This window comes from Danio rerio, chromosome 7, assembly GCF_049306965.1.
Source record: "Danio rerio strain Tuebingen ecotype United States chromosome 7, GRCz12tu, whole genome shotgun sequence".
Taxonomy (NCBI): Eukaryota; Metazoa; Chordata; class Actinopteri; order Cypriniformes; family Danionidae; genus Danio; species Danio rerio.
In genome coordinates this window covers 38,289,894-38,302,645 of record NC_133182.1, presented here as the reverse complement: position 1 = coordinate 38,302,645, position 12,752 = coordinate 38,289,894, and the positions used below count along the sequence as shown (strand labels likewise).

Sequence of the window (12,752 nt, the reverse complement as noted above, 5' to 3'; positions counted from 1 at the left end):
CTCACTTTTGAATGTTTATTTGTGTGTGAATAAATTATGTTATGTATTTATCAGAAAATGTCATGTGTCATTAGGCTATTGTGCATTATTGTACACCTAAAAAATCATTACATCCAGTTTATTGAAAGATGCTTCTACGTTAATTTGTGTTTCATTCAGAAGGTGCTGAGCGACAGTTCTCCGTAAATGTTTGTCGTTGTAATTGCTCTCATCCTTCAGTCCGCGCTTACCTCTTCTCTCCTAACGAAAATCATTTCCCCAGTGCAAATTTCTTGCAAATTCAATTTGAATTACTCACACACCCCAAAACGTCCAAAGTCCTGCACATTTCCCACTTGCACCTATTTGAGCATCAAAACGTTAAGAAACAGTTAATATGAAAAAAACAAAGACGCCTTGTTTTAATAACTATTTTAATCAGCATAAAACGATAATATGTATATATATATATTTTTTTCATCCGGTAATAATAACATTTATGTAGTTCTAGGTCTATCAGTGCGTCCGCTGCGCTCTCGCGCACAGATCACTCAGGAAAGCATTAGGACCGCCCTCCAAACTCCAAAGACTATATAAGTGCACTCAGAAAAGTACTTGACAGACGTGAAGCTCACACACTGAGGTTGCAAGTGTCATCTTAAAGGAGATCCCGTGTGGCGTTTCAGCCTTTAAACTCGCATCCACTTTACCGCCAAGTGCACAGTCACGACAGGTTGCTTACTCACCTGTCCAGAGAACTTGCAGCCAGCACGGCTTTCTCCGGTACTGCGACCAAGCTGGATTCCCGGAGCTCTTCACCATGTCTGGCGGGTTTTAGATACTCCATGGAGCAAGCAAACCTCTACGAGGTCGCCCCACGGCCACTAATGACCAGCCTTGTACAGAATCAGCAGAACCCCTACATCTACAAAGACACCGCTGGAGACCTGAGCGAGATCTGCGAGAACGAGAACTCCATCGACATCAGCGCCTACATTGATCCGTCTGCCTTCAACGACGAGTTCCTGGCTGACTTATTCCACAACAGCTCCAAGCAAGAGAAGCTCAAACTGGCGAGCGGAGACTACGACTACCACCACGGTGCCAATGGCGCGCCGGGGGCCCCGCAGATGTATGGCTGCCTGAACGGCTACATGGATTCTTCCAAACTAGAACCCATCTACGACAGCCAAGCAAGAATGAGACCCGTGGCCATCAAACAAGAGCCTCGGGAGGAAGATGAGCTTGGCGACTCGATGCCACCCACCTACCACCACTCTCAACACCACGCGCCGCATCTGTCCTACCTTCAGCACCAGATCGCGCACTGCGCGCAAACCACCATGCATCTCCAGCCGGGCCATCCCACACCTCCCCCGACGCCCGTACCTAGTCCGCACCACCAGCACAGCCACCTGCCGGGGGGCTCCATGAAGATTGGCGATCGAGGGAAATCCAAGAAACACGTCGACAAGAACAGCACCGAGTACAGGCTGAGGAGGGAGCGCAACAACATAGCCGTGCGCAAGAGTCGGGACAAGGCGAAAATGCGCAATGTGGAGACGCAACAAAAAGTGATCGAGTTATCGGCGGATAACGATAGACTGCGCAAGAGGGTGGAACACCTCACGCGAGAACTGGAGACGTTACGGGGCATCTTCAGGCAGCTCCCCGACGGCTCGTTTGTCAAAGCCATGGGCAACTGCGCTTAACGGAGCGAGCTTGACTTTTGAAGTAACTTTTGCGTGATTTTTTTCGTCTGCTGGATAACCGCTGACACGTTCTGAAAGTGTTTCTATAGGAGCCAGGCAGCTGCGGTATACATGTGCCTTTTGTACAAAAACAAAGAAAGAAACGATAAGCTCATCTACACATTAGGACTAATACATGCTGGTGTAGTCCTGTTAGGAATGTGTGTTAGCTACGCTAAGCATATCAGTGCAGCTAATGGGCATGATTTTACCCTGTCAGTCTACTTTTCATGCTTTTCAAGTTACCAACTTTCATAACAAACCTGAACTGCCCTTTTGGCAAACAGAAAAGTTTCTGCCATAGCAGGCTTTCTACCATACCTGTTGCAGCATAACACCCACTGTATGATATTGTTGAATTTATATATCAAGCAGGGGTGGGTGGGGTTGTTCCATGGACGGTAATAGACAAAATGCCAAAGCATAGGACTGGAACTTATTGGTTTTTACTGTGGTAGGCAAGTTGTCATTCATAACTCAGACTGTGTGCACTATGTCGTCCGAACGCGACTCTATGAAGCGCATTACATTGTGAACATTTTGCCATGATTCGGGTACTGATCTGTAAAATGCTTGTCAGTATACAGCTTTTAAAGTAAACGCTTTGTATTTATGCAATATGATTGATAAAAATGTGAAAGGGTGCATATTTCTATGCAATGTTTGTTGCTGTCAGAATAATTTCGGTGGACTGTCACCGTGTGCTTTCTCACTGGTTTTGCAGTGAAGTCCTGTCTTGCTCTGTAAGCGTGTGCATTTCATGCGAACTGTTTATTTCTTTCTCTCTTTTTTGTACAACACTCGAGCAGAGATGGTTTCAGTGCCTTTTGATCATCACTGACTGAACCTTTGGACAGAAATACACAGCAAGAAAAAGGAAGCACTTTTTTACAAACTGCGTATGGCAAATGTTATACAAACGTTTATTATGTTTATTTTAAATGAACATTATATATAAATATAAATATATATGCCAAAAAGTATGAATTAAACATTGTTTTATGTCTCATTCGTTGCCTTGTCATTTTGACTAACATTTGTAACTTCATCTCTGTGTATGTGTACATGTGTTGCTATATTGTCTAAGTAATACTTTGTTTCTCAGTGTCTAATTCGTGCGACTTTATGAAGCATCAGACCCGGTGTGCAGCAACACACTCCATGCTTCTTGTAATTCTCTCGACACCGATAGGTGGCGCTCAAAAGTCATTTGAGTTCAACTGCACATATATATCTGATGTTTGAGTAAGCTGGAAACCAGAATCAGCTAGATTAAGACTAGTAAAAGAAAAATGTTTACAGGTTAAATGATAACTTTCACATCATTTGTCTTTTACCTGAATACAAGAAGGCATTTGCAGAATTCATTCAGCTCCAGGGGTTTCAAACTTTAAGGTAAATAATCACTTGTCAGTCGTTCACAGTGCTAAATATCTACAATGAGTTGTAGCACTTTCAGTAAAGTTCACAATGAACACATTGTCAGTAAAATATCAGACTTTTAAGTACTTGAGAACATGACTCTCATTGATTTAATTTCTTTTCCCTAAGCTCTCAATTGATCAAATTATCCTTAAACGAGACAGCGTTGAGTGTTGCTGATATGTTAATTTCTCTTTGAGTACACAAGGAGAAGGAGAGAGAGAGAGATAGTTCCTCTGACTTGTGGAGACGTGTTTTGCTCCATTGTTGTCATTTGACATGTTTTTACATTATCAGCTGTGGAATGATTGAATCAATAAATCAACCCCCTTTCCAAACCTCTGTTGCAGATAGAATGATGGCACACAAGGAATCTGCCCCAGCCAGGTTCAAGCATAGTTTTTTGGCCAACACTTTCAGTCTCACTCGTTCTTGTCTGCCAGCTCAGTTCTGTGTCCAGGTCTTTTTCCTCATTGAGCTTCACCTGTGAATGATCTGCTTTGTCTTGCGCTGCTTCTGTCATAAGTCAAAGAGAAGTCCTGCACATTTCCAGCTTGCAGTGGTAGCCAACTACAAATCAACACCCTTTAAATCTTCCTGATATTTTTCATTATGAATTAGATGAAAATTTAATGGTCAAATTGTGCTAACATTTCCATAACATTTTCCATAAATTTAACAGTATATAAATAAATTACTAAATTACTTTTAGTTATGATTTCAGTGAAAAGGTCTGGATAAATACATGTTAGACATTTTGCTCCTAAAACTTAACATTTTATGCAAAACACAAAATAATTAATGCATAGTTCACCCTAAAAAAAAAAAAAATTTAAATGCTGCAAATTTACTCACCCTCACACCATCCAAGATGTAGGCAATGCATTTTCAAAGCTAAACTTTTATCTTTGATGAGATACTTTGAGAGTCAATGAAATAAAAACTGTCAAAACAAAGCTAATACCCATCTCTTGGCTTTAAAGTTTTGCGTTCAAGACAGTTGAGGCTGTGGATTAAGGGTAATGATATTGTAAAAAATAATTTTTTTTAAGACTATAAATGCACAATCAGAAATAAATTCCTTTTGTTTTGTATGCGTGTTTCTGAAAGTGTTTCTCTCTGTGGGTTAATACATTCCAGGCTTCCACAAACCATAATCACTAGTTTATTCACTTCAAAACTATTCACAGAGCATATTTACCAATACAACATATCATAGGTTTATCCCCACATCTTTATTGTAAGTTCTGTGAACCACAACATCCAGACACCTTTTTACATATGATGTGGGAATGTCTGGAGGTGCAAAAAGTTTGGGATTCTGTGCTGGTCATTTTATTTAAAGTTACTAAAATTTGTTTCCCCAAAGATCCTGCATTGGTATTATTGAGTGATAATAATTTCCCTTAAAAACAAAGGTCCGTAAACGCTACAGAGAACGTTGGTAGTGGAAACCCCTTCATGATCTCTCTGTTAAGCACTGGTTGCATTTATTATTAGAAATACTGTACCTAGAACTGTCATCAGCATAGATCAACCATGCTAAACTGGACGTTTTGACTGTATCTATACATCTATATATGACATCAAAGAAATCTTAGACACGCAACACTCATGATAATATGAATGTCTAATTTATTGTACTTTATTTACCTGCTTAGTCTAAACTACAGCTATTGTGTGCTTCCTGATGTGCATATAATGGGGCATGGGGGATATATACGGGGTAATAGCTGCTAAAAGTGTTTTGTCTATCTGGTTATAAAAATTGTATATTTTTATTTTTGGAAATAAAAACTGTATTACAAAAAAAAGTTTTTCTCTCTCAAAATGTCAGAAGGCATAAACTCAAATTTTGAGGGTTTTACAAAGAACTGCAGTTTAGAAATTGATCTTAATCTTTGACAAAAAAGCAATTCACTCCACAGCTTCTGTATAATTATAGAGAAAAACAGCAACTTTTTTTTTTTTTTTAATAGTGCTTTCATTTTTACTCTGACCTGATGTATCAAAACATAAATTGTACATTTAATCTCTAAAATCCTGTTAGTGCATAAAAAAGCTATGGTACTACTAAAGCTAGATTAGTTCAGGATATGTGTGGGAATAATGTTAGGTCGAGTTGATGGCCTCTCTCTTCCCTGAATGGAATACATTAAAGCATCTCGCTGAAACCTGGATGCTTCCTTTGCCATCTTATTTCCTGTAGCTGTGAGAATTCTCAAATGGTTCCCTTTTGTCTTCTCTCTGTCCAACATTTGACAGGTTTGAGAAAAGCCAAACCTAACTTGAACTGATGTGAGCATAATGTGTAGTTTTGTGCAGCTGTGTTTCATGTTCGCTTTTTTTTCACCCTGTATTGCAGATTCCTTTGCTGGGGTGTGTTGTTATTAGCTCTGGTCAAAGACCTCGAGAATGTCTGAGAATATATAAAGAAAATTACAAGAACAAAGAAATGAAAATGATAGGTGAGTTTTGTTTTGTTAATCAAGGAAAATGGATGCGTGTACACTGTAAAACTCAACAGTCAACTTGAAATGAGTCTACTCAAAATGTACTGAAAGTTAGTTCTACTCATTGGAAAACAGTTTTGAACTCAGTGTTGAAGGTAATCAGTTAATTAAATACCTCACTACTTTAACTTAAATGGAGAAAGTTCATTGTACTCCTATAGATATTTTTTAACTCAATGGTTTGTTGCAATTAGTTTCTTCAAACGGTTTGAGTTGCCTTAACTTATTGGTTTAAAGACTGGAAAAGTCATTTTGGTGATGTTGTCGAGGAGTGAATCTCGAATAATATATAACAAATTAATTACAAGCATAGATAAAATATATTAAAGATAAAAGTGAAATAATAATGTTTTCAGGTATTTACTATTCAGGTACAGATATTAAGTAATCAGCACAGCATAGTCTTCATTGTATATTATTCCATCTTTAATACAGTTACAAAAAAATTCTTGTGGACGGATGTTTTAAAAAACAGTCACAGACCTTAAAGACTTAAGTATTAAAATGTACTCACTATTTGCTCCCACTTTACTTGTTTCAAGACTATAGGAGTTATCTTTTTGTCTTCCTAAAAAAAAGAAAACACTTAAATGTTTGAAACAAGTGAAGGGTGCAATGAAAATGTAAGTCATTTTTGGGTGAACTATCTCTTTAAAAATGCATGCAGATGATAAACTTTCACTTCATTATGAATAAATTCTGTATTCAACTATAATCCCAACATTGCACATCGTGCGATGTGACTATTGCGAATGCACACATTGCGATATCAATGCTGAAATGATATATTGTGCAGCCCTAACTTAAATATAGATAAGCTGTCTTTACTTATTTTCTGTCCTTGTCCAAAAACTTGCTCTCACATTGTTAGTGCTGTGGAAACATTATCAATCAATAAATAAATAAATAAATAGGTATAAAAACAAATGTAAACAAAATAGATTGTTGCGTGTTCTATGATGTGCTGTAATAAATTTGAACGTCATTGTTTTTATTATTTACCATGCATATGTAGACATTACAGGAAACATTACGTCATGAAAATGTACTTGAAAGTTCTGGAAAAGTCATGGAATTTTAGTAGTAAAAATGTGTATGAACCCTGTACAGTACTTAGTTGGTTCTTCGTTTATTGGGTTTTACTGTGCTCAAATTGCTTCATTTACTCAAATGGATTAAGTTCACAGTACTCATTTGGATTAGTTTTTAATTTTGTTGCAATCGGTTTCCTTAAATGGGTTTTTGGAAACAAAATCTGTGAAAATTCAACACTGTTTCTCTTACTGCAGCCAACGTGATGTCCAACCATTCACTTTTCTCATGTGGATAAATCCTAACATTGAAACCAATTTGCCAAAAGCTTGGTATTCAGCCAACAAGTGTGCTTATTTGCTATCTTATTTGCTAAGGAAGTAAGTGAAATCAAACAATACAATAAATCCAATGCAAATGAATATGTGTGTGTAAGTAGGCATGGAAGTCTCTGTGTTTAACTATGTTATTTGATATATACCCTCATTCTTATTTGTCGTCTGACAAAAGTTTAACCAGACCTTTGAGTGAAACTTCAAAAGCCACAAACTCTCCACAGTCCAGATTGTGGAGTGTGATATGCATATTCTTTCTCACATTTGAGTTTGAGTTTCTGGTATACAAATCCTCTCAGTATCAATATGATTTAAAACTCCCTGTCCAGTGTTTCACCAGCTGCCAGCAGGCCCAGAAATTTCACTTTGGGCCCAATAATAAATATACCCCACAAAACCCTGAGTCCAGTGCAACAGAAGGAAGTATATCACTGTTTGTTTGCTTAGGGATGGTCGTTAGAAGCCTGGAACCTGGATTTGACAGTTGCCAAGACAACCAAGAAGAAGTTAAACCGCACCGAAAAAAAATCACACAGGATCTAACCACTCCCACCACTCTCCGGCTCACTCTGAGTGAAGTAAATGCTTTAGTTCTTTGCAGCTAGAATTGTCAAGATGAAGATTGATTGCAGAAAAACAGGGATCGATGCATTCTTAAGTTAATTGAGTAACATTTTCAGCAAGCTCTCATTTGCTGTTTTGCTTTCCGTCTCATTTATGCTTGGCTTGTTTTCTTGCCCTGTTCAGGAGCTCTACCAACTCTTGTTTTTAGTCTACACTTCACTGCAAGTTATTGAAACTATTACCCATGTCTTGGAAGAAGTTTACCTGACCTCAGAATCTTGGTACATATATTGTGTGAACTGCCCCTTTGAGGATTTTGAAGTTCCATTATATTGTATTATATTATATTATATTATATTATATTATATTATATTATATTATATTATATTATATTATATTATTTTGTTTTATATTATATTATTTTGTTTTATATTATATTATATTATATTATTTTGTTTTATATTATATTATATTATATTATATTATATTATATTATATTATATTATATTATATTATATTACATTATATTATATTATATCATACAGGGTGGGCTGTTTATATGGATACACGTTAATAAAATGGGAATGGTTGGTGATTATAACGTCCTGTTTGTGGCACATTAGTATGCATGAGGGGGCAAACTTTTCCAGATGGGTGGTGACCATTGTGGCCATTATGAAGTCAGCCATCTTTGATCCAACTTTTGTTTTTTCAATAGGACGAGGGTCATTTCACACATCAAGCGTATTGGGAATTTCACAAGAAAAACAATGATGTGCTTGGTTTTAACTTTATTCTTTCATGAGTTATTTACAAGTTTCTGACCACTTATAAAATGTGTTTAATGTGCTAAATATTGTGTTGGATTGTCAATGCAACCCTTCTTCTCCCACTCTTCACACATTGATAGCAACACCACAGGAGAAATGCCAGCACAGGCTTCCAGTATCCGTAGTTTCAGGTGCTGCACATCTTGTATCTTTTAGTGGACTAAAAAAAAAAAGAAGAAGAAAAAAAAAGGTGATCTGTTCTGCGTGGCAGAAATTTTTCTGGGTTTTCCAATGATCTGCTTTGCGCCGTTGGGTAGAACTTATATGTCACATTGAGTGTTTGTCTTCAAATAAGTCTGTAACTAAATAATACAGGCAGTTTGAGGACAAGGAAAGATTACTGTAAGAGGTAATTTGGCATGCAGATGGCCAGGGACCTCATTGGACTATGAACCAGCCCTAGCTGCAGTGATCTCCATCATGAATAATTATATTTATCCTGCTAGTCACTATTCAATCATTGCATTCATTTCTGCTTAAATGTCCATGGAGGTCAAATGATCGGAAATTGCTGTCAAAACACATTTAAGTGTAAAACAAACCCAGTTTAGTGTTTATTTTCAATGATATGTTTTTATAAATAATATTTTACATTTCTTCAGCCTCAGCCCATAAATGCTCTAGAATGAATCCAAGAATCAACTTAATAATGGTTTGGATTTAAACTAAATATTGAATTGGCCAGGTCAATGACTAGTTTCTTTAAGTGGACTGGGAAATTTTGTTGCCTGAAGTTTTTTTTTTTTTTTGCCATCAATTTACATGTTAAAAAAACCCTTATAGTTTATATTAGATATTTTCAGCTTTACACTTGACTGTAGAGTTTAGTGAGCAGGTCAGTTTATTTCAGTATACTGAAAAACATTGCATTCATTAATACTCATTTATAGAGCAGTGCTAACCTAATAAATGCAAATAAAGTTTAAAGTATCACTAAACATTTCTTATTAAAAAAAAACCTTTTTGTGCTTAACACACTGTCTGAAATAATGTAGATTTTAGTTGTTCCATAACACATGCTTTATTCTTGACTCTTTTTTTGAAGAATCATTGAAACACATTATTGTAAAATAATAAAAAAGTAGGAAATATTGAGCTCGGCTCTGCTGGACAGCCACTTTGAGAAAGGAGCTAGAAAATTTCAGCTGCATTGCATTACTGCAGCATATTATTTAAATCAAGAGCTCATTACCACTGCATTCTCTTTGTGCCTCTCTCAGCACCCCTGCCTTTACCTGCCACAGCGATTCAGTCTCCCTCTGTTTCTCTTTTATTTCCTTTCATATAACAAAATGAAAATAGGTTGTTTATTTTCCACCTGTGCACTTCTCTTATTATATTTTGGCAGCCACTGCCCTCTCTTCTTTATTCATATGGTGTCTCAACTGCGTCAGACCATCACACATCCCCTAAGCACACAGACTTGTTAGAACAGTGTTATTTTCACTGATAAATATGTAGCTCTTTTAGTCTGTCTAAAGCGCTGGCCTCAACAGCAGCTGAAATTGAGGCATCTTTTGGATCTAGATTCAGATTTCACAGGTCTCCATAATGTGATTATCAAAAGGTGGAACATTTTACCTTCTTTTATATTGAAGCACTTCAGATGGACTTGAAATTGCAGACAGAGACAGTTAAAAATGGCAATAACCTTTTTATGTTCACCAACATTGCAATCAGATTTTGCAAAATTGCAGTAAAAAGAGCATAATAGTCATATTCTGTATCAATGCTGAATTTTTTGTGAAAACCATAATCCAGCTTTTCCCCTAGGATTCTTTGGTGAATAAAAAGAAGAGCAAAAGAGCAGTATAACATTTCTTTATAAAATCGTACTGATCTCCAAACTTTGAACTGTATTACAGCTGATGTTAATGTAGGCCCATTTACTCTGTTTTAACATTTTGATTACTTATAACCGTCATCTAAGGCTGATTTAAATATGATCTTTAGTCAAGCTTTTTAGTATAGTATTTAATACAAAACAGATCAAATAAGCTTTTCATTTGTTATTCTTTTTTATTGAATATAGTTTTAGTAACAAATAAAATGGAAGAATTAATATCAGTACATCATCATAATATCTAAGTCAGGGGGGAGTTATGGGCCTCCCTGATCTAAGTAAACCAGCATTCTATTTAGACCAGGTGTTTAAAACTGATTTAATTAAATATGTTTATAATTATGGCTGCACAAAATATCAATTAAGCATCAACATTAAAATGTGATAATTTGCAATAATCACACTGCAGTATATGCTTTTAATATGTTAAGTTTGGATTATCATTTGCATGTGGTTCTGATTTCAAATGCATTCAGGAATAAGAAATTGTACAATTTATAACTTTAATACCAGTTGAATACCAGTTGAATACCAATTATTCAAACAACAGACTGCAGACCATTATTTTACATGTGATTGATACTATTAGACTTCTCAGAGAGGACATACTGTTAGACTCCCGATAGAGTCATCCCAATTAACATTCATTCAATAATTATCTTCGGCTTAGGCCCTTATTTATCTATTCCAAATATTCCGGCATATGTTTTACTCAGCGGATGCCATTTCGAAAATCCACGAGATGGAGAACATGCAAACTCCACACAAAAATGCCAACTGGCCCAGCTAGGATTTGAACCAGAGACCTTCTTGCTAAGGCAACAGTGCTAACTACTGAGCCACTGTGGCACCTCCAATCAAAATAGAATTATTAATTATTTTCAAATAGAGATATTCAAGTCGTCTGGTTGAATTGTGTTTATATCGCAATTATATATTGCAGAAAAACAAAATAGTTCAATGTCAGATTTTTCCAAACTCAAGCAGCCCTTTAAGTAATCTGTGCTTATATCAAAGAACTAAATTGCCAATGTTGCCATGCATATACCTGACAGACAAGTGTGATCGTGTGGAGTGATTTGTTTTGTTCTGTAACTATGCTTTTTGTTCCTTTCACGGTAAAGTGATTTCTGCAGCAGCGATAGCTTGTGGTTTTCAGTGGAGGCATTCTCTTGGCTGTGACTTGTACCATGGCTGTGTGAGACCACTTTCATGTGCTGCCCTGTTGTTCGTGTCTGCGGCCTGATTAAACGATACGCACTAGAGCACTTGTGCTTCTGCTGGTGTGTGTTTTCCCCTGCCTTGGTTAATACTTTGAAACATTTTATCTGATATTATATATAAAAGTTAACACAACATTTGACTCTTTTCCTCCCAGCACAATCATGTGCATGTTTTGAGTGGTAATTATTTCAGCTATGTAGGTTTTGTCTGGTGAGCTTTAAAGACCATACAAAATGGAATAACCATTGTATTAACATTAACGTTAATTGTTTGAACCCTACCGAGCGCTCTGCTTGTGTGTTTGTTGGCTGGAAAAAAAATAAAAAGATGAAAGCCCATTGAAGTTGCATACTTGTCTGGATATGAGGGTAGTTTCCAATGGCTGATTGCTTTCTCTGATAGTTAAAGTTCTCATCTATAGTGGCGTTTCTGATGCCAAAATGCTGCTACAGTGAGTTTACTGAGTCTGTGCTGCCAGTTCTCCAGCCTTCGATGTGTGTGACTGACAAAGGCATTTGAGATTTTCAGAACAGCTTATTATTACTGAACTCAAAATGTTGTCAAGTGTTGGACAGACATGTGAAATGAATCACTGTTCCTCCCAGGATTTGCGTATTTGAGTGGTTCCACAGTGTTACTCGTACATGAATTATAGGCCTTTTCACAGCCTGTACAGTTGCACTAAATTGACATGTGGTTTGGATTCCCTCTCTTTCTCTCTCGCCTCGCTCTGTCTGTGTGTTATCTGTGTGTTTTTATGCGAGCGTACCTGGGGGGTCTGTAAGATTGAGGATGATGGCTGAGGAGTTCCACATGTCTTTTCGAAGTGAAATGATCTGATGAGATTTTTGCGGTCATTGTGGATTCTGCTGTTTTGGACTCAAAACAGAGCTGCCCCTCAGGGAAACTCGTTATAATCAGATACAAATTAGAATTTCATCTGAATGAGGTCAATCGAGTGACTTCAGTTCACTTGCAAAAGAGATTTAGTAGCTTAATGTGACTTTTAGAGATTTACTAGCTTAAAGTGGCAGCTATCTTTATTTTTCCCCTCCTCATTTGGTTCTGGAGAAGGATCTGTCTTCTGTGTGTTCACAGAAATGGGCCCTGATTTGGTTAATTTTCAGGTCAATGACATAAGAGTTCTTTCAAAAGGAAAGCTTTTTAAAAATCTAGTTAAAAACACATGTTGGTTTCATATGGTTTTGGAATAATTTTCAAGAAAAGCTTCAGTTTAAATTGTTCTTAATGAAGTCAAG

At 36.7% G+C, this 12,752-nt stretch overlaps 1 protein-coding gene and 1 long non-coding RNA gene across 5 annotated transcripts in view; both read left to right on the top strand.

The window, feature by feature from the left end:
- Positions 1-12,752, top strand: part of LOC141375405 (uncharacterized) — a 180,928-nt gene that overhangs the window by 12,811 nt on the left and 155,365 nt on the right. For 2 of the 4 annotated variants that reach the window (XR_012383412.1, XR_012383411.1), the window contains exon 3: positions 5,518-5,620. The exons of the other annotated variants lie outside the window; for them this stretch is intronic. This is a non-coding gene — a long non-coding RNA (uncharacterized lncRNA). The remainder of the gene's footprint in view (positions 1-5,517; positions 5,621-12,752) is intronic. 4 annotated transcript variants of the gene reach the window in all.
- cebpa (CCAAT enhancer binding protein alpha) lies at positions 611-3,490 on the top strand. The gene is given in 1 exon segment (NM_131885.2): positions 611-3,490. A coding segment is annotated over 1 exon segment (867 nt). The 5' UTR covers positions 611-824; the 3' UTR covers positions 1,692-3,490.